The sequence below is a fragment of the Seriola lalandi genome, unplaced genomic scaffold (assembly GCF_002814215.2).
Source record: "Seriola lalandi dorsalis isolate HSWRI2012SDOR001 ecotype SW California unplaced genomic scaffold, Sedor1 jcf7180002054898, whole genome shotgun sequence".
NCBI lineage: Eukaryota > Metazoa > Chordata > Actinopteri > Carangiformes > Carangidae > Seriola > Seriola lalandi.
In genome coordinates this window covers 5,181,926-5,193,774 of record NW_019525450.1, presented here as the reverse complement: position 1 = coordinate 5,193,774, position 11,849 = coordinate 5,181,926, and the positions used below count along the sequence as shown (strand labels likewise).

Sequence of the window (11,849 nt, the reverse complement as noted above, 5' to 3'; positions counted from 1 at the left end):
TGGGGGGTGGTGGTTATGATGGTATAAAGATATGACAAAGCAGAGCGAAGAGAGAATTATTTTATCAACCCAAATGTTTCAGCCATTGTGTCAGCCCGGTAGCGATATAACCCCAAGGTTAAAGAACCACTGTTCCCACAGCAGCTTGTGTGACTGGCTTCATTATAGATCCTGTGTTTATTGATTTGAGTTCATTAAAGCTGCTGCATAATTCATGTCAATGCCAGCGTATAGCTTAATTAGAAGACTTGCAGCGGCTTTCATGGGCGTTTTAGTCTCAAAACAGAAGCATGACAGGTGGTGGCTGCAAATTGGGTACCAAAGTGCACATTACGACACTACACATACCTCCACGTGCATGAAAGTACTCAGGGGGCATCAAAAGCAAAAGCGATGTTGGGGCTTGTAATATTTCAGATGCAGTACTGCCATCAAGTGGTTATGTACAATATGTCTCTGGATGCAAGAGGTAATACACAGCAGGGCTTCCCAGCTCTTTCAGTATACAGTAATAACATAACTGCATTTTGTTTGGAGGTTTGCCTCAGAGACACCGATCTGAGATGAGACTTGATATCTAGGAGAGAGAATAGTCAAGCTGCTACATTCTCCCCTGGGTTGAGTTAAAGAGAATAAAACAATAAAAACCGCGTGAACCCCAGTGTGTCCTTTTAAATACAAACAATGTATAAATGCAAGTGATTCACTGACATTGAAATGTCCTGCTGGAGCACACGGGGAAATCCGAAATAATGACAGATTGTGATTTTATTCCTCTGAAGCCAGTCTCATGATATTATCACTGGCTCCATCCTGCCAAATGATACACAAGTGCTTGTTTCCAGAAGGAGCAACGTGTTGATAAAATAGCCAGGCTAGTTAACCAGATGAGATGTTCAGCAAGCACATGTCCTCAACAGGACTCGAGTTTTGAGATTTCCTCCGTAAAAATTATTTCCCACTTGTCATTTCGCTTTGCTTGATTAATAACAGAGCTCGGGCAAATCATTTTAATGAGGTTTATAGCACTGAGAAGACGTGTCTGCAGCGTGCTGCGATGCATTGCCAAAACAAACAAGGATTTCATGTGAAAGGGGGAGAATTAACCTGGCATGCGTGGGAATCAGAGAAGTTTTGTATTTGACGTTTGAGGAAATATTTTCTGCCTCTCAAGTGTCGGTCCATTGAACTGAGGAGTCAAGCCCTCGGATTGGTGTTGTTCTGCTAATAAATGGGGATAATTTGCAAAGGCACTGATGCAGTTGTTGCCATTGTACACCTTGTAAGTGTGTGTAAGCAGCTAAGTGTGAGAGTCGTCGTACTACACGTGCGTGCGCGCCTTTGAATGTTTGTGTGACAGAGCTCTGTCGTCAGAGCATCAGCAGAAACCTGTCATCAGCCATGTTAATGCTAGCTTGAAGGCAAACATGAAGATTAACTGAGGAACTTATAATAATAATACTTGAAAATGGAGCAAAGTCTCTTTTTACAGTCCTCCCAACCAAGGCGAGGTTGTTTATCACTTTGGGAGGATGTTTGGTTGCCTCCCTTGTATGTCTGCTTTGAGCCCTTAAGCTGATTTAGCTACACAAGCACGTTCTCTTCAAAGCATGTCAAGATTTTCCACGCACACTAATGAGGTAAATGGATGGCTTTTGTTTTCTCCACAGTTTTAACTTCCCCCAAAGTGCTCTCATGACTTATACAAGAGCTGTTGCGGAAATCAGCCTTGAGCGTTTAATCAAATATCTAACTCTACAGAGTGATCAATTTGTGCTGCAATATTCATCTGCCACACAAGCATACACATAATCTGTTCACGCACACGCACACACACACACACACACACACACACACACGCACACACCGGCAGAACAACAAAAGAAAGAAGTAAGGCTGCTATTTGTTTTTGTTAAAACAATGTCATTTTGGAAGGCAAAATGCTCGTATGACAAAAATGCTGCTGTGACAGATTTTCCCCCTTTTTGATTCTAGGTAGTGTGTGTGACAATCATGCAAATTACTGCATATATTCAGGCACCATACGGTACCTGCTCTGATCTAATCACAGAATGGAAATCAGAAGCTAATCCTTTCATTCTGAACAGGCACTACATGACTGTATATGATGGGAGAACAAAAACACCAAATTGAAAAGCAGTTAGATCTCAAGATGAAAAGTTTTACTTCTAGACATGAAACTGTGCATTGACAGTTATTTCCAAATGTGTGGAACTGTGAAGTGATGTGAAGATACTTACCTTCAGTAATTATAATCTGACTGTAAATTTGTGTTTTTGGTGTAAAAGTGAAAAAGTGTAGAAGCACTGGTTAAAGTAGTGAAAGGTGAAATGGTAATTTATTAACATAAATATAATTTATTTTACAGTGCTCTTGCTTGTCTTGTGTTTACACATACCAGGGTTACATGTATTTTCTGAAGTAATATCTGTAGTGCTTAAAGATACTGCAACTGCAAAGTGTTGAATCTGATGAGTAGCCCTGCTTGACTCTGCTGACTTGTGCTTCATTGGTTCTAAAAATGTTTATCAAATACCTCTGAGGTTAATACTTGTTTCCTAGAGAAGCTATTTGTAAGTTTTGCTATTGCTACTTCATCAGCGTTAGCATTAACAGCAGTTTACTTACCTGTCTTGCAGAGAGCTGGACACTACAGTGACTCAGTATTCTGGTATTCTAGCTGGTTATCATGCTAACCTCAGTTGAAGGAAAACAATAGAAACAAAACAACAGGGTTGCTTTCCACGGCTGGAGACAGCTCCTGGTGAGTAAAAGAATGATGTTTGATGCTGAACTTAACAATTCTTCTAGAGTTGTCTATGTAGAAAAAGCAAAATTTATAAAAAAGCTGCTTAAAGGAGATGCAGTGAAGTAGGTCTGAATGATTTGGGAAAATAATCTAATTGCGATTGTGGTTTAATATGCGATTATTTCCTTATCTTCTGTATTATTCAACAAACACAAGCAATAAATCATTCTGTATTATGACTTACACAATATTAAATAGATTAAACATAATCTGTTCTTTCCTGTAGGCCAGGCCAATATGTCATAATGAAATTAGATGATGCATGAACTGATATGAATGACATATTTTTATTTAACTACTTCAGCTTAACTTACAGCCTTATAAGCACGTAAAATTGTCCATCGTTATGCAGACATGGTTCTCTTCATGGAGATCCCAGCTGGTCGAACATATATTGCTTGTGTTGTAGTTTAATGTATTTAACAGATAATCAAAGTAAATAAACTCCATTAAGCTTTACTTCAGGTTTTACTATTCGATATCTCCCTGTAATGTTGCTTGTACTGCTGATCCTAGTGAAAATCAACCGCTCAGTCTGCAGCTCTGTGTACTCCTCAGCCAATTTAAGCTAATTGTTTTGGTTGGAAGTCGAACATCTGGCAAACCAACCTGAATCATATGAGATTGAGGGAAATACCTGGCACTCTTTTGTCTCTATATGTGATACTGACATTGAACAGAGATTTCTCTAGTGCACATATCAACTCTTATTGTTGTGAGCGTGTAACTGGAGTCTTTCTACCAGGTAGAACAGGTGGAATTTTGGAATGTAGCTACAAATGCGTGGTTAGTGACATTTTCTTTTTGTAAAAGTTAAGTTTGAATTGATCTCTGCCCAGTCAAAGTAAACTAATAAAGTAAAAGGAAATTCCTGCCAAGAACTTTAAACTGTCTTTTTAGAGCTGTAAGTGATCATACGCTGAAGAATCCCTCACTGAGCAGCCAGTAACAACAGTACCCTCAGTCGACTGCATCGTTGCACAGCTGCTAGATTTGTGTTGAGCAATGGCCAACACTTATGTTTGTTGTGACTGTAGGACTTGACATAAACAAAACTGAAAAAATTTGAAAACTGTGTTACGATTGTTGCTTCTCTCTCCTCCCTCATGTTAACAATAACTGGATGAAAGAAGTTATTCTCAGGGTTTTTTCAAAAGCTATACTGGGAAATGATGGAAGCTGCTACATGAAGTAGAAGTCGGTGAAACAGACTGAAAGAGCCTGGTGCACCAAAAATGTTTCTGGTTTCAGAAGACTGGTGACACACGACAGTGTAAGACCATAAGATAGAGGATTTTTTTTCTTTGAGAGCAGAACAGACACCAGGCTTCTTTCTAGGCCTGGAACAAACTCTGAATACTGGACTTGCCAACATTAGGAACTGTGCTCATCATCTATTTATCTTGTGTTTGTATCTATCTATTGATACAAACTCATTCACCAGTGGCTGAGACTGAATGAACAGTATGCAGTTCACTGCCACTGACCCATCATTTCAGCTCTGATTTTTATGTTTTATGTTTTTTTTTTGTGGCGCTTTAGAGTTATCTCTTTCTGTAAATAAACCTGCACTGTGTATCTTTATATTTGTATAACCTTTACAACATTAAATCCTCTGAAACTACTCAGCAGCTAACAGAAGCAGACTGTATGTATGCATATCAGGTCTGTGCTTAGTAATAAGCTCTTATAAAACTAAATGCTAGTTAAACAATCTGGACAGGTGTAGGAACTGCGTTGCAGTAGTCTCCTCACATGTTGTGCATTAGTTGATCAGGATCAGTCTTCTTGTGTTAAGCCATGCTTACAGCTCTATGGATGGTAATGTCAGTCAGTTGGTCCACCATTTTGGTCCTGACTCAAATATCTCAGCACCCACAAGTCCTTTGTACATTCATGGTCCCCAGAGGATGAATCTTTGGTGATCCCTTTTTCTCTTTACTTTTCTTTTAACATGTTTGACTTACACTTGATGTACAGAGGAGCGTCACATTTCAGCTCCATCGTGGCCGCTGCCATTCACCTGGTGTTTGTCGTTTTCATCTATGAAAACAGGTGAAATGCATTCAGCTGAAACAAGTGATGTTTCACAAACTTGTCTAGTGAGATCCAGAGTTCTGTGAATCTGATCTGGGACATTTGTATGAGCAAACCTTACAGAGAAAACAAAGAGACAGAAGGAGAAATGATAGATTAAGAGTACATGCATGAGGCCCAGTGTATTCCCATGAGCCTCTGCTGTACTTTGTGTTAGCATGCTAACAAGCTGAACAAATATAGTGACATCATACCTGACATTAGCCTTTAGCTCAAAGCACTTCTGTTCCTAAATACAGCCCAGCGTTGTAGACATTTAGTATTATTGTTTTAGTGAATTCAAAAGCATAATGAATAATAAAAGAAAAAAAGCACAAATACACTTACAGTATAGTGACAAACAATGACTCACAGCAAAGCCCTCCACTGCTGATTCTCCTGGAGCTCATTAGTCTTCTCTCCAAAGTTCAGAAACCACAGCGGACTTGAGACAAACAAACGACACAAGTGCAAGAAAAACAAAAAACAAAAAAACAATGCACACAAGTTGAAAATGCTAAAGACAATTTATTAGTAGACACTCACCAGCCAGAAATAATAACCACCTGAAGAATGTCTTCCTGAAATACACCATTTGATTGGCAGTGTAAAATAAGGCAAAGGGCTTAAGATCATGTTTTATACACTTTTGCACCAACGTTTAACAGTTATACATTCACTTGTTACTGTAATTATGCTTTTGATAAATCTGTCCATACACCCACATTCCAAGAAAGCTTTATTAGCCGGGGGTGCAGGGACTGACAGAGAATTTGCAAGAGTCGTACTGATTAAAATGCAATAGCTGTTCTGGGCAGATATTTGCTATACCTACAAAGAATCTGACCACAACCTAAACAAAGATTAGATTTTGGAATTGCAAAAGCCAACACACTATACTGACAAAAGTTCATACAATTACCATCACTGTGAAAGGGTAATACCACCAAAATTCTTAAAAGTCTTCAAAAGTTGAGTATAGTGTGTATAGATTTAAATAATATGAAATATTTTGTTACATAAAACACATTTTCAGTGAGCTGCAAAGTGTATCGCTGAATAGGGACTGCTACTTTATAGGATACCACCAGCAACACAATCGATCAAGTTCATCTTTGCATCATGTTCTTATAAAAAATATACTGTTACCCACTTTGATTGTAGCTAGATGTGTTACCTTGTGTAGATCTTACCTAGTATTCTGTGGATTCAGGGTATTTCTGTTCGTTATTTTGGCATCATAATCATCATATTTAATCATTTCTTCATTGCACTCCCTGTGCATAAAGCTTAAACTGTGACCCAAGAAGATTTAAATTCAACTCTCATGTGGAGAAACCTTGGCTGAGGTCTTGAAGATTTACAGTACATACTGTAATTAATCTGCTGAATGGTTGTGTTTCTTTTTACCTCTTATTAAATCATATTTAATGGGATCTTAGACAAGTTTAATCTCATTAAGGGTTGTAATAGATGCCTAATTTAACAGTGTTCAGTGTTTGAGTTTCAATGATCAGTATCTAAGAATTGCCAGTCACGTCTCGGTGCATTTTCCAGCGCACACTATTCTGCGGTTTGACCTGCATCGAGTTTTACTAAAGAAAAAAGCTGGGTAGCGTGTTGGGAATACACAAGTCTACCAACATTACAAACAGGATACTATACCTGCAAAGTGTATGTTTTAGCATTGTCTTCCAGAAGATGCGGAAAGAAAGATTGTAAAACATCTAAACAGCTTATTCAGTATCGCACATACACACATACACACACACACACACACAGACGCACATAGTGGAGTAGCTATGGGTAAAGATGTCATTAGCCAGGATGAGTAACTAGGTGGAATGCAGCTCATCTGTACAAGGTCTACTATTCTATTGAGAGACCAAACAGAACAGGGATAAGTAATTAAAGAGCTATTTTCCAAAATGTTATATATCCATTTTGATTTGAAAAAAAAAAATCATTCACTACCACCAAAGCACCCAGTGGTTTCTGTTCATCAGTCAGACTTAGTTATCTTCTGCACTTTAAATGGTAGTGCTAATTTTGTCACTCAACTTAAGTTTCTTGAGACTCTGGGTTTTTAGCTGGTGGATATTTTGTTTTGGAAAGAAACTCTTCAGTTACACGACACTCTACACTGGTATTATTGAAAGAACAATCAATGACATCAAAAAGGAAATTAAACATACCTTCACTAAGAAGCACTGAATATATATATTTTAGAAATACATAGAAAAATATATAGTCATCTGAATGCCCATTATACAATTGTACACAGTAGTGTCAGAAAAAAAGCCTATATAGTGGAGTAGAAGAGATGTGATACATACAGAGGGTATGGAGTTACTGACAGTGTGAGATCTGTAAGTGATAGCTGTTCAGGGGGTGTTTGGTATGATACATGGAGACATTTGAGTACACTCTCTTCCTTCTCTCATCCCTGATGAAACGTCCAATAGCTTTTATATTGTGGGTTTTTTTTGCCTGATTTTTCTTTTTTTGCAATTTGGTTGTCAATCCTCACAACAGGAACTGAATGATTAGTAAGTGTGCAACATTAACAGGCATTAAGAGATACTGGCAGCAACAACTTTGTACCCTGCGAACACCTGGATGTTCTGTATTCAACGATTCAAGTAAATACCTCTAGTGATGGGGGAACCTACAGCAGTGTATGTGTTAGACTAAAGCACAAACCTAACCAACAGAGTTAGAATTACAAAAATGCTACAATAAGTGCACACAGCTTCCAAGTGGGCAGCACTTGACACATTTTTAAGATTTCTACTATTTATATTGTTTCGTTTTGTTACACTTTATGTTTAGTAAATTGATTTACATGAAATATCTGTATTAGTATGCTTTAATACATAGAGGTATACTGATGCCTTACTTGCTGTAAGTCAAATAGTAAATGCAAATATTTCAAATAAAGAACAAAAGGACAAAAAGTTTTTAAAAGTGCAGCAGGGTGGTTGAGGCTGACTAGGGTTGGTGATCCTCATTTGGGGTCAATCAACTGAAGAACCTATATTAGAGTATCCATACCACGTGTTGTGGTATGTTGTGGGAGGCTACATGGTAAGGGCTTACATAACATACTATATACTGAAATTACATCTGAATTTAGGAGTGTGATTGGAACCTATGTTGAATTAAACCATAAAACACATTTGCAAATGTTATTTGACTCACAGTTAAGCATAATTTAAAGCCTGTTGAACAACGATAAACTTTATATTTTCATTAGAAATATAACATTTATATCTTTAAAATTCTAAACTCACCATGTGCTAATAGTGAATAAATACCTTTTCAGGACAATTTAGAGTATTTAATGTGACATCACATGAACCTTTTCATCTCATAGTTGTCTAAAAATGAAGATTATCTGGTAGAAATGAATTCATAAAAAGCTTTTGCAAAAGTCAGAGGAAGTTTGGTCTCTCTGAGCTCTGCAAAGATCCATGTGAGCAGGTGAGTGAGCTACTTTATGTTAAGATTACTATCATGGTAGAGATGTAGACGTAGTGGAATGTAACTGTGGTTCAAGAGTCTTGAAAGGAGTCAGTCAATATAAATCTTTAAAAGGCTTGGAGTAGTTAAACATCAGATAGTCCATGTAGTAGAAGTCATAGACTCGCTGTCTCTCCAGCGTACTGACCTGTGAGAAGTATTTTTGTGTGAGCTGCATAGAGGTCCTCTTGTCAGTTGGGTTCCTATCTTTAAAACTAGGCAGCGTGAGGTTGGGCGGTGCCCCAGTCCATCGCAGGAGAAAGTTGGACTCTTCTTCCATGTTCTCAAACTTGCCTATGAAGTCGTAGTCTATGAGACAAGGGTTACAGAGCTGGTTCGCCTGCTCCCAGTGGATGTCCATTCCTACGGGCCGGTGGACATCGAGAAGGTACTGGACAAACTCCTTGAATGTGACCCCACTGCCTGTCTTCAGGGCTGTCCAGGACGGATTCACCCTGTACTTGGAGATGATGGGTTTCCCAAACAGTGAGTGGTAGTAGTTGTTTGGATTCTCAAACTTGTCCCTGTAAGCCGACACCATCCTCTCCAAGGGTTCTCGGACAAACATGACTTTGGTGTAGGTTTCCAATCGGTGCATGATTCCCTGTCGGTCAAAACTGTCAAGCTTCTTGAGATGGTGGCCGTAGTGGACTGTGTCATGTTTAATGCTCTGAGTGTTGGAGGCCTGGCCCGCCAGCACCATCAGGGTCCTCTTCCAGTTGGAACAACCCGCTTTGGGCACCTGGCAGTACAACAACTTGTACTTGTCCTCCACAAAGAGGTGTTTCACGTGATGACGTGTGATGGTCCTGGAGATGCTGCTTTTGTACTTAGCACACATCTCCTTCATCAGTTGCCGGCGGGCTTCCAGGATATCAGAAAGCTTTTTCCAGCTCTCAGGGGAGAAAGAGCCTGAGGCGGAGGAGGAGGACAAGGAAACAGAGGATGAAGCGGGAGAAGAGGATGAGGAAACATTATTGTTGGTGTGACTGATCGGGGGACTTGTTTTCAGAAGTTTGCGGTGTCTTTTGGAGACATGAAGGGAGCCTATGTCCTGCTCCCGAGACCCAGGGGTGGCTGTCTGTCTACTCTTCTCAAAGTGTGGGAACTGCATTGGAGGGATCGGGCTGGACAAGATGCCCTCTGCTACCTGGTGGTCCACGTAATTGTCAGATTTGCCTCTCTCTCTGTCCTGAGTAGAGAGAGTCTATAAAACAATGACAACACAGGTTGTATTAGACAGCAGCAGACATGTGTTAAGACCAAACAAACTACATTTCCATCTGATCATGTGGACATATGTGCAAGAACATGTTATACCTTTTATCTAATAAGGTGGTGAATCAGTTTTACTGTCAAAAACAGCCCCAGTCACCCCACATGTTGTCGTCAGTACTCAAATTGGCCACTTGATGGTGCTGTTTCACTACACCTTAAACAAAAGTCTAACTTTGTTAGATGCAAATGTCAGAAACTGCCCAATGCCACCCATGACCTATCAATAAACTGAGCTGTAATATCAAATAAATGTCTTATAAACACTTAATGGGGAATCTAAATTAGGATCATCTACTGCCTGATTACCATCAAATGATGCCCACGGCTATCATGCATTCTGACATTTTATTTCAATTAAATGCTGTAATGGCACCATAAAGCCAATGGACTGGATGTATAATTTTAATTTTACAACAGACAAGGTGATGATACTGTCATGAATCTCGGCTCATCCCCCTCCTGACTTAAATGGCCAAATATTCTTTCATCTGCAGGGACATCTGCAGGGGAAAAAAAAAGGAGGGAATGGTTCCTCCCTGTCTGTTTAATGAGCAAGGCGAGCACGGGACAGCAACCTATACACCAGACATCACGCTCTTCAGGGTTTGTGCTGATGTAAGACTCTCATCAGCGCCGATGATCACGGCAGAGATGAGAGCAAGCAGGGGTCAGCCAGGGGGTGGGGGTGAGCTGTAGTGTGAGTGCTGCTGTGTCTGACATAGAAACCTAGTTTATAGGTTGTCTTGGTGTCAATTCAAATCCCCCATGCATGCCTTTGGTAATGGTAATTTAGGACCCATTTTCAACCCCTGTAATTGTTTATTCAAACCTCATAGCTTTCATTTTTTGCTCAGGGACATGAGAACAGTTCTATTCAAACTTGTTTTTGTGCAAATAACTGTCAGAAAATACAGGAACTGACCTCAAAATACAAAGTTGTGTGTGTACAAAGGGATAGATAATCATAGTTAGCTGCTAATGTTATCCAGTTAATGGGCTTATTACTGTAAGAAAAGTTATCCATATGACTTTTGCTCATAAATACAGACCAATTTATTTGAATAATGGATTTTAGCAAAAAAAGAAAAATCATCTGGTAAATGAAAAAAACAATGATAAGACAAAACAGAACAAAAGAAATATGTAGGTGTGATCACATCCTGGGGAACCTAGGCCTGCTTCAACTGAGACAGTTTACTCAGTAAAGTCTGACTGGCTGAATGCACAGTGTGAGGTCAGCCTCTCTACACAGATGCTATCAGACACGCTGAGAGGTACAAGGCCGAGAATCACTTCTTCTTTTTTTTTTCTTGCAATAGATAACAGGTGGGAGCAAACTGTGTATCTGTGTTTTGGGAGAAATGGAGTAAACACGTACCTCTCTGGACTGCCGTGGAGTGCTTCCAAGCTTCACGCCTGGGGAGAGAGAAGAGGAAAGAAGACAAGAAAATCAGCACTTACTGTAAGTAAACAACATGTATTTTTGTCCTTGTGGAAGAGAGTTAGGTGCCTCTGGATGCATCAGGGGCTCCAATAATTTAATGCTTCCTATCGCTTAGCACGTCTACGTTTGATCCCCGGCAAACCACCACTGCTCTGCTAGTCCACAGAGGGAAGACTGGTGGCTCTATCTGTGTAATGAGCTGCCACAAGCATGAAAAGTTGGTAAATGAGTTGTGCATTGAGGATGAAATAGGGGAAGAAAGAAAGGGACCAGAAAGGGAGGGGAGGAAAACAAGTTATTTGTTTTAATTTGAGAGAGAGAGAGAGGGAGACAGAGAGAAAGAAAAAAAAAGAAAGAAAGAAAAAAAAAAAAAAGAGCCAGCAAAGACAAGCAGTGAAAGTTTGACAAAGATGTAGCATGCACCGCAGAGGGAAGACAGACGAAGAGGAAGGTGCAGTTTGTTGAATTTCTAGAAGACAGCAGGAGAGTGATAGAGACATGACTGGATTTGTGGCAGCCTCGGAGACAGGTGGTATGTGTATTGGCAGATGTGCGGCAGCAGGACAGACGACATGTTTAGTGGTCTGTCTCCAGCTGGACATCTCCTTTCCTCAGGTCCCCCCCAATCCAGCTGATATGTAATCAGGCTGACAGCTCTGAGAGGGGCTACATGGCTGCTGATGGTGAGGGGTGGGGGTG

General features: G+C 39.9%; 1 protein-coding gene across 1 annotated transcript in view; it reads right to left on the bottom strand.

Annotated features, from left to right (window-relative positions):
- Positions 1-5,414: 5,414 nt before the first annotated feature.
- Positions 5,415-11,849, bottom strand: part of chst8 (carbohydrate (N-acetylgalactosamine 4-0) sulfotransferase 8) — a 165,031-nt gene continuing 158,596 nt past the window's right edge. Inside the window, exons 3-4 of the mRNA XM_023429637.2 lie at positions 11,085-11,122; positions 5,415-9,635 (exon numbers count right to left, since the gene is read on the bottom strand). Coding sequence (XP_023285405.2) covers positions 8,484-9,635; positions 11,085-11,122 — 1,190 coding nt within the window. The 3' untranslated portion in view covers positions 5,415-8,483. The remainder of the gene's footprint in view (positions 9,636-11,084; positions 11,123-11,849) is intronic.